We start from the raw sequence: 18468 nt of genomic DNA, 5'->3' as shown, positions 1-18468 counted from the left end.
GAATCTAGGCAGGCAGGGGAGAGGACAACGAGACTTGGAGGGAGACGGAATGAAAGAAAGGTAAAAAGTCATGAGGCAAAATGTAGATCAATAGGAACAGATTAATTTAAGTTTTAAGAACTAGTTAGGAATAAGTCCAGGATACAGGCTCAGCTTTCCTAATCAATAAGAAGTCTCCATGTCATTATTTGGGAGCTGGCTGGCAGAACAGAGAAAGACTCGTTACATGTTTGTGCAAACCTATGCAATACAAGCTATTGGAAATGAAGATAAAAGGTGGATAGGTCATTATATTCTTTGCTCTACTCCCAAATCACTGATCTGTGTGTGCTCAATATAAGAAATCAGAGTATTATTCAGATCAGTATATCATCATAGCTCCCCACCCCTATTGTTCTCCCTACTGGAAATTGTCTCACTCCTGTGGACATAGATGAAGACACAACCTAGTCCCTGAGCTGTGAATGAAAAAGATCCACATTTCTAACCAGCCCCTAGGGTAGCTTTTAGCCTGTCTACCATTTCTTCCCAGCCAAGGTGACACAGAAACTGTGTGTGACATGATGGAGTTAAAAGAATGTTGGTTCCCTGTCCAAAAGGAACTTATCTATCAGCACTGAACAGTACAAGTAAGAAAAACTCTTTATTGTGTTAGATCTCTTGAGATGGTAGGGAGAGTGTTTTACCCAACATAACATATTCTATCCCAAAGCATCTGGCCTCATGAAAAAAAAATGTAATGCATAACATTTAAGTAATATTGTACAAATAGTCAAAGAAAAGCTAGCTTATTCATGTTGTTGAGTTTTGTTACAACAAGCTATGTCACAAGCAAGCATTTGAAAATCATCTGAAATGATTAACTCCCACAAGATTTTTCAAAATTCTTACAAAAGTTACAAATGCCAAGAATTTGAAACATGACCACAACAAACAGAACAGCTGACAGACCTGTAAGGAGTTCTTTTTCTATCCTACCAGCCAGCTTCCAAATAATGACACAGAAACTTCTTTCCTGCCAGCCAGCTCCCAAATAATAACACAGAAACTTCTTTTTTATTATAAATGCTTGGTATTTATCTTAGGCTTGTTCCCAACTAACTCTTACAAATTAAATTAACCCATTTATATTAATCTGCATTCTAGTATGTTCTGTTACCTCTCTTCCCTCTTGCACCTCCTGTTTCTTCTCTGTCTCCTGGCTTTTCCTGTTCCCTCAATTCCTCCTTTTCTTCTTTTCTCTCCCTGGAAATCCCACCTATACTTCCTGCCTATCAATTGGCTGTTCAGCTTTTTATTACACCAATCACAGCAACGCACCCTCACACAGTGTACAAATATCCCACAAGACAGACCTTACTGTTTCTAACATGATGATTCCAAAACAGAGAATTTCAGACGAGGGAAAAGTCTCTAGTCCTACTATTCCTAATAAGACTGAGATATGAATTGCTTTCATTTGGTTTTCTAAAACAAGAATTGCCTGTCTTACAAATGCTAGAGGGAGATACAATTTACATAGAAAATAACATTAATATGTTTGATATAACTTAGGTTGTCAAGGTTAATTGTCAAAGAAAAAATAGTATTAATAAATATTAATCACTTGACTTGAGAGTTTTAATAATTGCCTTAAAACATACCTTACTATTCTACTGATAACTCACAGACGTCTTCGTTTAAATGGACTTTTCTTTTAAAAGTTTATGGCCGAAAACATGCTTGCTGTCTTTTCAAATCACTTTCAAAAAGTCAGCTACCTCGGTGTTTGCACAAACTTACGTGATACAAATATTGGAAATGAACAATGAAAGGTGGATGGGTCATTAGAATATTTGCTCCCCTCCCAAATCACCAACCTGTGTGTGCACAACACAGGAAACCGGGAGCGTTGTTCAAAACATAGTAGAACCAAAAAGAGTAGAAGACCAGGGGGTGAATACTTGGAGAACTGTAGCTGAAACGCAGCCAAGCCTGCAAAACGTACCTTTGGGTTCTTGCCAAAGGTCTGAATAAACCAGGGAAGGGGAGCTAGCCCTCCTAGCTTCACATGTCAGTGTCTGTGATGGCCAACAAGACAGCTCAGTCCATCATTGAAGTTACTCTAACAGCCAGGTTCTTAGAGATCTCAACAATCTCCAAGGAGAAATGGACAAATCACCAATAAGCAATGAACAGAAGCAGCTTCAATGAATTCTTTATTTGGAAAGTAAACAAAAGTCTTATTCCTAACCAATAAGCTATTTGCAATTGATACCTGCTGGGAAATGGAAAATCTGTTTTCTCAAATGGAGTCTCAGGGGCATATCAACCACATTCAAGGGAAGGCTTCATGCCCAATAGATGGCCAATGGAACATTAAATTCCATGTATTTTTATGTACAATTTTTTTGCTTTTATACTTTTGTCTTATTGGGGTTTTTTGTTGTTTGTTTGTTTTGATTTTGTCTTGGGGGGTGTTGAAAGAGAGGGGAAGAACATGAAGTTGAAGAGTAGGGAGGTGGGGAGGACTTGGGAATAATTAGGGGGGAGAAAATGTGATCAAAATATATTGTAAGAAAAAAATAAGCAACAAAAGTCTTTAATGACCATGGCAGAACTAATTTCTATAATTAAAAATGCATCGGAATTCAGCTACGGAAGGATGTCAATGTGAATATCAAAAAGAACTCTGAAAATAATCAATTCCCCCTTAAGAGAAATGAAATTATGGTCAAGGTGTTTGAAATCTGGAAGTTAGTTTATTAAGCTTTTAATAATACGAAGGATAAGCTAGACACTGATAAAGAACAAAGAGTTCTGATCTTAGTAAGGAGATTAGCAAGGAGAAAATATTAACATAAGGGGCTTGTGGGACACCATCAGGCAGACCAACATATGGATCATAAGAATTCTAAAAGGAAAGGTAGAAGGAGAAGGACAGAATGAATAGCTGAAAAAATGAGAAAAAAATAATCTTAACATCCAAAAAAAATCAATTAAGTTTAAAAAGGATGTATTCCAAGAGAACCACACTCAGTGACATCATAGGAAAAGTGCTCAGAGACAAGAGAGACACAAAGAGAAAGTTTTCAGTCAGTGAGGGAAGTAACTGACCACGTACTGAGCAATCACACAGTACTGAAGCTGGAAGGCCCTAAGATCACACAAAGTGCTGAAAAAGAAGACTCTCAACCAAGAATTCCATGCACAGCCATACTGTCATTCAAAATGAGAAACAATAATGAATTCCTAAACAAAAACTAGGAAAGCTCACAGATACCTTTCATCTAAGGAATACAAGAAGAAATCTTTGAGTCTTAAATGAAAACACTTTTCAAAGTTACTTCAACCATATGAAGAAATAGCACTTATGGAGGAATTTATGTACATAAACAAAACAATATAGATATGATCTTTGTACCTTTCATGTTATTTAAAGTATGGCATCATAAAGCAATAATTGTAAAACAGTGAACAAAAAAAATCTAAAGATTGAAAATTCTGTAACCATAATAGCACAAAAGACAAAGAGATGAGAAGCCTATAAAGAGGAAACTTTTTTATACAATCAAATTAAATTGATATTGATCTCAACTAGACTTTGTTTCTTGCAATAACTATGGCTGTGATTAAGAAAATAACTCATAAAATAGAGTGACGTGAACCTGAAACTGTGCTTTCGAAGCAGCTACACAAAAATAAGAAATGAAAGAATTAAAAAAATGTAAGATACACAGATTATCTGCAGAAGACCCAGGTTCTTGTGCTTCTAGGAAAGCATCAAGGAAACCAGGAATATTAAACATGCAGTATCGTCTCTTCAGAGGAAGAGATGCGGACCTAGAAAAGGTCTTCCTGAGTGAGGTGACCCAGACCCAGAAAGACAAACATGGTAGGTACTCACTCCTGAGTGGGTATTAGCTGTAAAGCAAAGGATAACCAGACTACAATCTACCCACCAAAAGAGAGCAGGTAGTAAGGAGAATCTGAGGGGGGAGGCACGAATCTCCCTGGGAAAGGGAAATAGAAGAGATCTCCTGGCTGGACTGGGGGCAGGTGGGCCTGGGAACTTGAGGGATCAGCTTGGGGAGTGCATGGAGGAGGAGAATACTAAAACAGATGACTGGAAAGGGGGTGCTTTACAGGATCAGGTAGGAACCTGATACAAGGGAAAGTCTCACGAACCCACAAGGATGACCCCAGCTAAGACTCCTAGCAGTAGTGGATACACAGCCTGAACTGGCCATCTCCAGTGATCAGATTGGTGACTCCCCAAACTATCACCAAAGAGCCTTTATTCAATAGCTGATGGAAACCGATACAGAGATGCATGGCCAAACATTAGGCTGAGCTTGAGGAATCCTGCTGAAAAGAGGGGGGAAGGTTTGGAGCAGCCAGAGGGGTCAAGGGCATTACAAGACAACTCACAGAAACAGCTTACCTGGCTCACAGGAACTAACAGTCTGAGCCAACAACCAGGGATTCTGTACGAGACAGACCTAGCCCTCTACATACAACAGTTGTGTTATATGTGACAGTTGTGTATCTTGGTCTACTTGTGGACTCCTAACAGTGGGATTAGGGGCCGTCCCTAACTAACACTTTGCCTGACTCTCGGGAACCTGTTCCTCATACTGGATTGCCTTGCCCACCCTAAACATAAGGGGAGGTGCTTAGTCTTACTGTAACTTGATATGCCATACTAAGTTGATTCCCATGGGAGGCCTGATGCTTTCTAAATAGAAACAGAAGAGGAATAATTTGAGGAAAGGCAGAGGGGAGGGAGAGGGACTGGGAGGAGAGAAAGGAGGGGAAACATGGTTGGGCTATAAAATAAATTAATTAAAATTTTAAAAATCCTACAAAAAGAGGGGTTCACATAACATGTTTTCCAACCAGAAGGCTGGGAATAGATGTGGTTAACAGCCTGGTAACCTTTGTGCTATCTGCATGACCAGGCCACATCTGACTTCCCCAGACTCAGTCAGTCCACAGTGCTATCCTCTCCCAGATCCTTATCATGGGCTGCTTACCTTCCTTAGTTAAGTTATAGAACTTATGTTGATGAAATATGTCACTTGTACCTTACAAATTTCTATGTAATCGTGCCTTAAGCTTTGCGGCACACAGAGAACTGAGTTCATTATCACCAGGAAACCTGTTTCCATACTGTGTTGTGCTTAAGCACGTCTGAAATGAACTACCTGGTGCCAGACTCTAGAAGTTTGAAACAGCACTGGCTACTGACTCGTGTTGAACCGTGTTTCCTTCTTGCCTCATGTGGACTGACACACTGCTGGCCACTCCTCACGAAGTAAATAGTGAGGCACAGATTAATTTCTGTCATCTTGGTAATTATATTTAATATAAAAATATTAGCCGCTCTAAGCAAAAGGCAGATACTAGCACACGAATGACTCAAATACATGCTGTACACAGGTAAATGAGAAAGAAAATGAAGGGACAAGGCACATAAAATAAAGCCATAAGCCACGTGTAATGGCACACACTTGTAATCTTAGCAGTTAGGATGCTCAGGTAGGAGGGCCATGAGTTCAAAACCAGCCTGGACTTCACAGTGAGTCTAAGGCCAGACTGAGTCCCTTAGTACCTTTCTCTAAAACACAAGGGCTAGAGCTGCAGCCAAGTGACAGAGATGTCAAACTAAATATAGATTAGTAAGAGTAAGGAAGTAAATGCTGGATTGACTGTGCTGATGTCAGGCAATGAAGATTTCAAGATGAAAGAAACTGATGCCGAAAAATGATGGCAAAGGAGAAAATCCACCAAGAAATTATTACGAGCCGGGCAGTGGTAGCGCACGCCTTTAATCCCAGCACTCGGGAGGCAGAGGCAGGCAGATCTCTGTGAGTTCAAGGCCAGCCTGGTCTACAAGAGCTAGTTCCAGGACAGGAACCAAAAGCTACGGAGAAGCCCTGTCTCGAAAAATAAAAAAAAAAAAAAAAAAGAAAGAAAGAAAAAAAAAGATAAAAAGAAAGTCTTACGAGTCCATAGATGCCTCTAACAACAAAGTTTTTAAGTACATAAAGCATAAGAGGAAGTAATTGGATAGACAACTCAATAATATTTGGAGACTTCAATGCTCTTATTTCAGTCATGGACAAAATACCAACAGATCAACAAAGACCTTGAATCAGAAAAGGAAAAACGTCAACAATATGGGTGTCTGTACACTTCTTTAAACAAGTCAAATGTGAAACATCTCATGTCCATATGGAAAATTCTCTAAAATGTATTATCACATAAACAAATACCAATAAACTTATGAGTATTGAAATCACGATAAACTGGATTCTACACTGGAGTTAAATTCAGAAGTCAATGATGACAGAAAGTTTGGGAAATACACAAATGCGTGAAAATGAAGCATCACAGTGCATAAACTCTTTAATAGGACTTTTTTTAGAAACTTAAAAGTAAAATTTAAAATTCCTTGAAATAGTGGAAATGGAAACCCAGCAGGACAGCATTGTTGAGAACAGGTAAGGCAATAATCAAATAAGGCAGCCTGCTCCAATCACTTACACTTTGGTGTTCAGGAGCACTATAAACCCAAAATTAGCATAAGGAAGAAAATGGTGAAGGTTATATTGAAAACAAATGAAACAGAAAACACACAAATCAATGGAGACAATCAATGGAACCAAAACTGACTCTTTGAAAAGATTCATAAAATTGACAAATATTTAGCTAAATTATTACGGTTTGAATGCAAAATGTCCCCCACAGGCTCATATGTTGAACAGTTGACCCCCAGTTGGCAGGTCTATTTGGTATCCCCCACAGGTTCACATGCTGAACAGTTGACCCCCAGTTGATGGGTCTGTTTAGGGAGGTGGTAGAGCCATTTAGCATGGAGCCTAGCATGGGCCTTTCAAGTTGTGAGGAGACTCTACTTCTAGATCAAGCTGTCTCTTTCCTTGTCTGCTGAGATATGAAAAAGTCATGCTATAAGGCCCCCACCACCATGGAGAGTGCAAACATGTGTCACGCCCCTCCCAAGCATGAGGAATGTAAACTTCCAGTGTGACTCAGAATAAACCATTCATCTATTACATTGATTTCGTCAGATATTCTGTCACCGTGATGAGAAATGTGACTAATGCATCGACTGGCCTTGAGATGCAGATTAACCTACTCAGATAACCATGAACTTCATGACAACCCTCATGAAATGCAGATTAACCTACTCAGATAACCATGAACTTCATGCTAACCCACATGAAATCCAGATTAGCCTACTTAGAAAGTAACTAAAACTTCAGTTCTGTTAACTCACATGAAATGACCAAACTCCCAAATACAAACCACTGATACTGCTCCAAGAAGAAAACTCCTAAATACAAACCACTGATACTGCTCCAAGAAGAAATAAAAATATGAATAGAGCTCTCTCGCACAGAGACTCTGCTCATAATCACAGTACTTCTTGTGAAGAAAATATTTCTTGCAATAAATAAAGGCAATGGGTTGATGAGCAAAACCGAATAACTAAAAGTTTAAACTAAAGGAGACAGGCGCACATCCTCATGACCTGGGAGTAGGCACTAGTCAGCTAGATGTAACACCGAAATCACAGTCTTCGAAGAGGTAACGCAACCTCTTCAAAAGTGAAAAATTCTGTACTTGAAGAGAAAGAGACACTATCAGCAAAACCTGGCAATAGACTGTAAGCTACCAGATGCTGGGGAGGCTGAGCCGGGAGAATGAAACCTTCAAAGCTAGCGTAGACTTCAGTGAGTTCAAGGCCAATCTGAGTAACTTGGCGAGGACCTGGCTCAAAATAATTTTAAATGGAGTGGCAGAGACTATTGTAGGGAACTTGTCTAGCATCTGTGAGGACCTTAATTCAATCCCAAGTACTACAGCAGAAGAATGAGGAGAAGGAAGAGGAGGAAGAGCAGAAGTCATCTGGAGGTGAGTTAAAGCCCAGAGAAGGAGGTTCTTAGGCTATATGGAAAGACACACCATTTTAATTGAGGGACTTGAGCCTCCAAAGGTTTTTGGATCCCTGGGGAGTGTTGAAATCACCTCTCAAAGACACCAAGAAATGTCTGTACCAACCAGACACTAGAGAGATTAACGAATGTATTAAGAGGTTTGAAGAATGTTCAGTTAGAACAACCCCCTTCCTCTAAAAAGTATGCCCTTGGCCATTACAGCTATGTGTTATGTGGCCCTGTTCTCGTGGCTGGCATTCCCAGTGTTCGGGAAGCAACACTGCCTGCCCCAACCAGACTCTTCGCCTGGGACTCTGAAACTCAAAGCAGCCTTTCCTCTGTGTATGGCTAGAGCAGATTCTATAGACTGACTGAGGAGTTTCCAGGAAAAGAGAAAATGCATGGCGACCGAGGGACAAGTAGGTTTGCCCATGCGCAGTGGCTTCTTGCAGGCACACCTCTCAAAGCCTGTCCTCACCTGACCTCTGCTGGCCGCCCATAATCATCCCCACACTCTTCTCTGATGCGTACGACAAATCAAATAGATTGCCTGTCACTAAAAAGACTCCCTCAAAGACAACAAATAAACTGTGCCGAGACAGAAAGTCACTAAGAGACACCTCGTGCGCGTCAGCCGAGCCCTAAGGGAGGAATCCATCCTACCTGGTGCTGCTGAGGCTGCATCCAGGCTGTGGGAAGGCAAAAGGAACAGCCTCTCTGGAAAACTCCAGCAATTATCTTTTACAGTCAAACATACAAACACATAAGACTAATGGTCTCACCTCTAGATAAATAGCCAAGAACGAACATTTAAATTCACACAAATCCTGAAGTTGGTTGCCATTTGGACCAACTCTGTTCACTGTTGCTAAACATGGGCTCACCGCTGCTCAGCAACAAAGGAGTCAAGCTTTGACACAGTCTGCAGCGGAAGGCTGCGCCAGCCATGTAGTGTCAGTGCAGGGTTGCATCCAACCTGATGCCACCTAAGTGACGTTCTCAAAACAGATGGCTTGCTAAGGATGGAAACTGACCCATTGTTGATGGGAGAGGAAACAGTCACCAGGGAGAGCCGGGGGCTTATGGGATGATACTCTGATTCTGCTGGTAATTACATAAATCTCTATAAGTCAAAAATATAATTTCACAAGAAAAAAATCCATTTGTTCTGTAGTAATTTTAAGAAATGAGCATGCTGAGTCTGCCGTGCTTAGGTTCCGGTTCTTCAGAGAAGGAATGTGTCAGAGGATGCTACACGTGTCACATGGTCGGCGTCTCACAACGTCCTTGTGCACTGCATGAGACCATGCGCCTTATGTTGCAGGGCATTACATCGTATCACGTGATGGATGCTCTATGTATGTTCTCATGTTTTGTGACATGATACGTTTCACCTGCTATGACATAACTATACCACGATGCTATGTGAGGCTATTCTGTGTTATTTGACTTTTGATTTACACAACACATAGTGTGCTGACTCATTTGTATGTCAACTTGACACCAGCTAGAGTCATTTTGGAAGAGGGAACCGCAATTGAGAAAAGGTTTGTACGTTTTCTTGGGGACGCTATATGTGGGTCAGCCCCTCTCACGGTGGATGACACAGGAGCTTCTGTAGACGACCTGAGCTGATTCCTGGCACCCACATCGGAGAGTTTACAATCCCCATGATTCTAGCCACTTGCTTTTGTGGGTCCCTGTGCTCCCACAAAAATACTCACACATACACATAATAAAAATAACAAAAATAAATCCTTAGGAAGCAGAGGTGCTAATCCCGACCTGTTCTCCCTGTTTCCCCCTCTTACAGGCTCAGAGTTTCTGCTCCTACATTGCAGAATAGGATAACATCTTTGCTCACCATGTAACTGAAAGACAGTTAACCTGTGGAATATGCAAAGCTCTGAAAATTAAATAGGAATAAATTAGTAAATCAATCAATAAATAGACTAATATAATGAACTAACAAAATATGAAATACAAGTAGCCATGGACGGATGAAAAAAATGTTTAACATCCCTCAACATCAGAAAAATTCATATTTAATCTATGCTATGACTCCACCTCACCCTGTCAGAATGATAGTCATTCAGAGTACACGATAGTCCAGGCGGGTGGTGGCGCATGCCTTTAAACCCAGCGCTCAGGAGGTGGAGGCAGATGGAGTTCTGTGAGTTAGAGGCCAGCCTGGTCTACAAAGTGAGTGCCAGGACCTCCAGAGCTACACAGGAAAACCCTGTCTCGAAAAGCAAAACAGAAAGAAAGAGAGCGAGCACATGATGAACAAAACCTTGATGCACTATCAGTTAGTACAGACACTGCGGAAACCAGCATGGCTGATTCTCCAAAGAAGAAAAGCAACTAAAAATTAGATCAAGTACACAAGCCGGCTATGCCACTCCGACGTACTGGCTCCAGGGAGTTAAAGTCCACCGACCACAGAGACACTTGTGTACCAATGTCTGTTACAGCTCGGTTCACAACAGCTAAGCCGTGGGACCAGCTCAGTATCCAACAGTGGGGAGAAGGGAAGAGAATATGTGGAACACACACACAAAAGAATGAAAGTCATTTTCAGGAAAATGGATGCAACTTATTGCCACTACATTAATACAGCTAAGTCGGTCTCTGTAATTCGTGGTCCTTAGATTCTGTATCTGATCATTATATATGTGACATGAACATGGAAGGGGCACTGTAGGGGACAAGGGGACGAGTAGGAGGGGAGGGGAAAAGGAGGCAGTGCTGGAATGGGGAGAGGTGTTCAAAGTACATTATGCATTTTCAAGAAGACGTCCTTCTGAAAACTAGTACTACATACAATGAAGATATCCCCATTTAAATATTCTGTCTTAAAATGCTAATCAGACTTTCTTTGCTAGTCTACCTGACCTTTCAGGATTAGGAAGCAAATAAAGGCAATGTGTATCCTCGGATCCCCGAGAAGATATCCGTCCACAAACTAAAGGGGAAGAGAAACAACACTGGTGTTAAAAGTAGAACCGAAGTTTCTACTTCACAGTCACAGGGGCAACAGCGGCACAAAGAAACGAGATGTCTTTGTACACAGGCTTAGCTTCCGGGGCCTCCGCCCTACATGAACTGTGGCCACTGGGTAAAACTGAGATCAGGCAATGTGGCCTAGCCCAGCAAAAGGTGCATTGGTTGTCCAGTGCCAAACATTCAGCCTTGAAAACCTACATATGAGTAGCATATGGGCTCAACAAGTTAAAGTTATATAAATAAATATATTAATTTATTAAGTTATATAAATATATATATTGCATTTTGAGAAATTTTGCACATATACATATATATGTGCAAAAACTGCTGATGAAGAAGAGAGGCCATGAACTTGGAGAAACGTGGAGGAGCACACAGAAGGGTTTGTGTGAAGAAAACGGAAGAGGAAAATGTTGTATTAAAATTAAAATGCAAGCAAGTACAGAGACCCGCAGCCAGACATCTACAGAATCTAAATCAGAGATCTCCATCAAGTCTCTTCCCTTTGGAGTGCAGGGAACCCAACAGAGGATGGGAAGAAAGAATGTCAGGAACCAGAGGGTCGAGGACACCAGGAGAGCACAGTGCACAGAATCAGCTAAGTAGGGCTTATAGGAGCTCACAGAGACTGAAGCAACAATCACGGAGCCGGCAGGGGTGTGTGCTAGATCCTCTTCATACATGTTATTGATGCTAGCTTAATGTTTTTGTAGAACTCCTAACAGCAGGAGTGTGGCTGTCTCTGACTCTTTTGTTTTGGGGCTCTTTTCCCCTATTGGGTTGCCTTGCCCGGTCTTGCTATGAAACTAGGTTTGGGTCTAGTCTTATTGTAACTAGTTATGCCCTGTTCTGTTGATGCCCCTAGGATGCCTGCTCTTTTCTGAAGTGGGAGGACCTGGGAGAGCGGGGAGGCGGAGGGGAAACTGGGAGGAGTAGAAGAAGGAGATATTGTGATCTGGATGTATTGAAAACTAAGAATTAGCAAACAAAGAAAACAACTTCCATTTTTAAACAAAAATTGTTGGTTTATCATCTCATATGAAAATAATAGACATTTCTAGTTCATAAACATACATTATTTTTAAATCAATTGATATATTGTATGTTTTCACAAATAAAAACTATTTATCTTTTAAAATAAAATACAATCTCAAAAAAAAAAAAAAAAAAAGCTGATCTTCCCCAACAGTAACCAAGACTTTTTAAAAGTTTATATAAAGATGTGTCTTTAAGGGCCATGGTGGCACACACCTTTAATCCCATCACTCAGGAATTAGAGGCAGGCAGGTCTCTGAGTCTGAGGCCTACCTGTTCTATAGAGTAAGTTCCAGGATGGCCAGGACTTCACAGAGAAACCCTGTCTCAAAGAACCAAAACAACAACAACAAAAAAGATGTGACAAATGTTAGCAACAAAAAAAATAATAATAATAAATTAAATTTAAAAAAAAAGTGATGTGTATAAGCATGTAAGGTCCTTTGTGTGGTTAGCTTTTCAAATGCTTATATACTCTTTTCAAGCACAAATAAAGCTAACTTATTTGTGAGCCCCCCTCCCAATATCTCCAGTGGAAGCCTTCTGTTCGGGTCTACCAGGTTCACTGTATTTGTTTCATTAGCCATCTTCTCAGTGATGAAAATTTGTAACGGTAAAATTGTGGCGTGCCTGGGTATAATTAAAACAATCACACTGTAACCATTTCTAGATGTGCCCCCACCAAACGCAGCTGAGATCCATGCCATCATTAACACTGCCTGTTGCTTTCCTCGGGACTTCGGGAGGTTCCAGGAAGACCAGTTCTGGTGTTGATAAAGAACACCTGTCAGCTCAGAACCAAACCAGGCTTGCCAGCCAAACTGGATGCTACATCAAACATCTATTTCTTGTTGATCTATACTTTCAGAAGAGGTAGGTTTTACTAGTAGATTTTTCGGTTATCTTTCAAGTACCAACATAAAGACTGCTGTGACAGAACATGAAGTCTGTGGCAAGTGCGGGGTGTCTGTGGCGAGGATGTGCCCTGGGAGTTCCAACCTGAGAGAGCCATTTTTCTGACCTTGACACGAGCTGGAGAAGGGTGGTGGCTAACCACTAGAGAGGATGTGCTGACAACGTGGGAGGACCAAAGGGATGGACTGGGAGAAGAAGCTTACTGCGTGGAGAAACCATCTGTAGCCACACAGGACACTGAGCTTGGTAGAGCTCTCCCAATTTTCAGCCCCTTTGCAGCCATCCTTCTGGACACTGTGAATAGGTATTGCTTTGATTGGTTTAATAAAGAAACTGACTGGTCAATAGTTGAACAGGGTAGAGGTAGGTGGGAGAGCCTAACACGGGAGGAAAAAGGGTGAAGTCAGGAGTCACCAGCAGATGCTAAGGAAGCAGAAGATGAGCATTCCCTGCTAATAAATGTACCGCCACATAGCGGAGCTTTAATAAGGAATATGGGTTAACTTGAAATGTAGGAGCTAGTTAGTAATAAGGCTGAGCTATTGGCTGAGCATATACAGTTACTATTAAGCCTCTGAATGGTCATTTGGGGAGCGGCTGCCGAAACACAGGAAAAGCTCCACCCCCAAGCCTGCTTGTGATGTCACGCTGTGTGGAAGATACAGTCATTCATCTGGGAACAGGCTTGGACGCCTCCCCATCCACACGGCCACATCAGATGCAAAAGTTGGCAAAGAAGTTAACAGAATAGTAGACTCACCAAGATCAAGATGAATGCCAGGGACGAAGGAGTTGAGAAAGAACATGGAGATGACAAACCCCAGCACCGTCAGGCACTTGACAAGCAGAATCCTGTCCGTTATCCTGTGCTGTGAGAGAGAGAAACACAGCTCATTTTCTCGGGACAGTCTTCAGATTCTCGAAGCATGTCCACGGTCCTACATCCTTTGAATTGCTCTAAGTATTTCCTTTTAAAGATAGAATGTCAAAATCTTATGAGAACTAAAGAAATTTTTTCTATTCCCGGAGAGTGTACACTGTCGCGCAGTGAGATATTAGATACTTTGTGGAAACTATAAGATTCAGACACATGCCTGTGTGCCCTGTGTCTGAGTTCTGATGTCCTTCCTGTAAGTAGCACCCACATGATGCTCCACCTGAGTTGTTACAAGGTATGGTGCTCAAGCATGACCTCTGTGACAGTACCAGCTCTACATGTCTTTAACACGCTTGAGGCATTCTTTAAATACCGTCATTCCAGCAAAAGGAATCCAGAGACCATGAAATGCTGTTTTTGCCTCTTGTCATGGGTTCACAAGTACTGGGGCAGATACACACTTGTGAGCGCAGAGAGTGCTGTGTCTTTGCAAAGTGTTCGTGACTCGGGGGGACAAGGCAATGAGGGTACTGTTTCCTGTGAGTCCCTCAGAAGTCCTGGGCTCCATGGACAGATTATCACAGCAGGAAAATGGGCGGAAAGTATAAGCAAACCTCTGCCCAGAAGTCCAGCCCACAATGGTAGGATACACACAGCTCACACCCGTCCCTAGAACTCCATCCCCTGCATTACACCTCAAAAACGCATGCCCTGTAAGCTCTCTGGGTCAGAGAACCGAACAGCAGAGGCCGGCTAAAGGGTGGCCACAGGCCTTTCCAGGGCACACTTGGCATGCATCTTCAGCACACAGAAAAATCTTCCATCTCCTGACAAAATAATTCTACCATTTTAGGCAATCATTTTCCTCATTAGCACAAAAATAAATTATACCTCAGGTAAAGCTATAGGAATAAAAACAGCAATGTTTTTCCATTACTAGCTGAATCTGAGGTCATAGGGAAAAAAAGACATTTTTGAAGGGACCAGCACACAGAAATGACAATAGATGCAGGTGGGCTGGTGTGAGCCGAGCCCAGGGTGCACCTCCGTCTGGCTACGGCACCATGCCACACAATGGTCTACAATTAGCTGTGTCAGCTGAAAATGATAATCAAATCTAAGAAGCAAAATAATCACCTTTCCTACAAGTCAGAAGCCCTTGAGAAAAGAAGACACGATACCTTTCTTTGCAGCTCTTGGATATTGGTCTCCCAATTTTTATCTTCCTGTGAGATTTGTCTGTAAGAGAGAAAGGACTATCATTATTCCTGTGTTGCAGGAGGCTCACTGCTGCTGCATGAGATTAGCAAGGCGACATGGGCAGCTGTGAGAGCCTAGATGTATTTGTGAATCCTGGCACAGTCGTGTGAGGGCTGGAATGCCCATGATGCCCATGAAGGTGACCACGGAAATTAGGAAAGCTATTTACTCTATATTCCCAAAGAAAAAGAACAAAAATCATGATCTGAAAGTGGAGAGACGTTTTAAGAGCAACTGTAAAGAAGAAAAATGTCTTAAAGATCACGTGCCAGTGCGCGAGAATGACGGACAAATGGGGCAGTGTCTGAGGTATTGCCCTGATATTCCCACACACTTTCAGGAATCTCTATTTTAGTCACAACACCTAGTCCAACAAAATGCTAGGTAAATAGCTGCTGTTATGCTTGCTTACAGAATAATAACAAGGAAAACAGCTATACATATTCCGTTGATCGTATTTTTTCAGCTCTAGAAACTATTTCAGTTTACTTGGGAGTATGCTGCATCCAGCCCAGCATAAGGTCGGAGAACAGCCTGCAGGAATCTGCTTTCTTTTTACCGTGTCGGTTCCCGGACCTGAATTTGGGTCCTCAGCCTTGATGTCAAGCACCTTTACCTGCTAAGTCGTCTTGGCTGCCCCAAGGACCAAAGTTTTGAAAGATCAAACCCTGCAAATAAAAGAACCCAAATACAGACCACCATGCCAAGGCAAGGGTGCACGCTGCTTGCGACCTCAGGAGTGTGGTAAGAGCCCCTCATAAGAACTGGTCGGTGGGCTCTTGGGCCAGTAACTGTTCTGTCTCCGTGATAAAACACAGTGGCCAAGGTAACTCATGGAAGAAAGGATTTATTTTGCCTTGTGGTCTTATGTACTGAAGGACAGAGAACTTAAGAGAACAGCCATCGACTTCATTAAAGAATTCAAGCAGTTTAAAGACGTCACCAAGAAACAGCTAAGTGAAATTGGAGAGAAAGAGCATACGGAGAATAAACACCTAAGTGATCCCCAAGAAAACACAAATATAAGACTGGTAATAACGACAATATGGGGGTCGGAAATGGAATTCAGTGTGGAGATAAATGGGTTGAAGAAGACTCGAGCCGACATGAAGATGGAACTGTAGAACCTACTAGCGCGTTTTTGGCTTCACACATAAAACTGGCTGCTTTTTATGTGACTAGTATTTTATTTCTCGAGCTTTCGATACACTTATTTTGTTATGTATGCTCAGTGTTTTAACTATGAATTTCTATGGGGATTTTCTTTTCTGGTCTTGTCTATTTGATGTTCTATATGCATCTTGCATCTGTCTGTATATGGCTTTGCTTAGTTTGGGTACAAGGTTTTTTTTTTTTTTTTCTGTGATCTTGTTGAAGACCTGGTCTAGCCTGGGCTTCTCCCTAGTTCATGCCTCTTATTCAAAAGCTTTTTTTTTTTCATGGTGCTCCGCCTTTACTTTATGTTTGTTTCCTGTTTTTTTCATATTCCTTGCTGTTCATCATTGAAGGAAGTCAGGACAGGAACTCAAACATGGCAGGGAGCTAGAGGCAGGAGCTGATACAGAAACCATGGCTTACTGCCTTGCTTCCCCTAGCTTGCTCAGTCTGCTTTCTTATAAAACTCAGGACCACCAACCCAGATATGTCACCATCCACCAAGGCCTGGGCTCTGCCTCATCAATCTTTGATTAAGAAAATGGTTTACAATCAGATCCCATGGAGGTCTCCTCTCAGTTGAGGTTCCCTCCTTTCAGATAACGTGAGTTTGTGTGTCAAACTGACATGAGGCTAGCCAGCACACCCTTCTAACCCCCCCTCCTTGCCACTAAATCCCAACTCCAGCAGGCACTCCCTGCTAACCCACTCCTGGTCAGGCAAGCAGGTAGTCTGTCTGAAGATCTTCCTCTCTCCTGCTTCTCTATGTCCAGTTCCCTATCTCATCCTCTGTTGAGGACCTTCTGGGGTAACCTCTCTTCACTGTCTTCCCCTATTCCAAGCAGACAAAATAAGCAGATTCTGGCTGAACACTCTGCTCTTCCCCTCCTGCGAAGCCCTTCAGAACCCTAGCCTATCCCCATTCCTAAATGTTAGCTCCCAATACTCAGAAATACGTTTTTACCTGGAACCCCCAGTGTCCATAACTATCAGGTCCAAGAAAATTTCCTACCAGGTATCACACAGCCCTAAAATGCCCCAAAATTCGGGGAGAAAACAGAAAGCAGGAACAAAACACCCATCCAACAAACTCAAATCCAGAAATCAGCGCCTAGACCTATAACCACCCCAATCCCAGATGCCTAGACACAGCATAAAAATGCAATCAACAACAGTCAAGGCAATATGTCTCCACTAGAGACCAGATATCCCCCCGTAGCAGGACCTGAATATTCTAACATAGCTGAAACACAAGAAAAGACCCTAAGACGGCACTTGTTCAGCGATGTGCATTGCTGCTCTCTTTATAATAGCCAAGAGATGAAAACAACCTAAATGTTCTTCAGTTGACAAATGGAGGACCAAAGAATGGAACATATACGCTGTGGACGTCTATGCAGCTGTGGAAAATGATGAAATCTGGAGGTAAAGAGATAGAACTAGAAAAGACCATGTTGAGAGCGGTCACGGGGCTCCAGAAAGACAAACCTATGTTGTTCTCGCTCGTCTGAGGCTGCTAACTCCCAGTCTTCAGAAGTGGGGTGCATATCCTTCAGTAGCTGAGAAACTAAGAGAGCAAAATGGAACCACTGCCTGGGTAGGGGGTTGGAGGAGTGGTGGAGAAGGAAATAGCAGGGTGCACGGGATTGAATTGTGGAAATGGGAAAGAGAAGCTCTGACAAGGTAATGGGGAAAGACAAACTCAGAAGAAGGAGAATCAGGATAGAATAGAGCAAGCATGTCTGGAAAAGTCACAAGCAATCATGCTATTAACTATCTACCTTTTCAAAAACCTGTAATACATGTAACTCTCTGTATAAATAGACATAGTTTAAATGAAATTTTCTCATCTTGACTGACAATGTTTCCTCCAAACGCCAAAGACCACACTGTACAAAGACCCAACATCGGGCATGAAAAACTTTAGAATTGTGGGTCAAAGTTGTCCGAGAAATGTCCAAAACATAGGTTGTTGCTCTTGCGCTTGGTTGCCCCTCCCCCCAAGAAGTGGGAAGCAAGACACTATGCACGTCAGCATCAGTGCTCAGAGGTCTCTGAAGTGGACCTCCCCTGAATGCCTCCTCCTTCGGGACTAGCTTTCCTGGTAGGAGAAGGCACCATGAATGCTTCCGAAGAAAGAAGGTAACCAACTCTTCTACGCAGCTGCGATGCTGCCTAGGAGTGACACGCCAGTGACCAGCATGACAGAACCCTAATGGTGGATTAGTGGCACACAGACCTTGGCAATAAACAAAAGCTCTCTAATTGAACTTAAAA

At 42.1% G+C, this 18468-nt stretch overlaps 1 protein-coding gene across 1 annotated transcript in view; it reads right to left on the bottom strand.

Moving 5' to 3' along the window:
- Oca2 (OCA2 melanosomal transmembrane protein) overlaps nucleotides 1-18468 on the bottom strand; it is a 209294-nt gene that overhangs the window by 123856 nt on the left and 66970 nt on the right. The window contains exons 17-18 of the mRNA XM_057756393.1: nucleotides 14958-15015; nucleotides 13660-13768 (exon numbers count right to left, since the gene is read on the bottom strand). Of these exons, the coding sequence (XP_057612376.1) occupies nucleotides 13660-13768; nucleotides 14958-15015 (167 nt within the window). The remainder of the gene's footprint in view (nucleotides 1-13659; nucleotides 13769-14957; nucleotides 15016-18468) is intronic.

This window comes from Chionomys nivalis, chromosome 23 (genome assembly GCF_950005125.1).
Source record: "Chionomys nivalis chromosome 23, mChiNiv1.1, whole genome shotgun sequence".
NCBI lineage: Eukaryota > Metazoa > Chordata > Mammalia > Rodentia > Cricetidae > Chionomys > Chionomys nivalis.
This window is presented reverse-complemented; position numbering and strand designations above follow the sequence as displayed.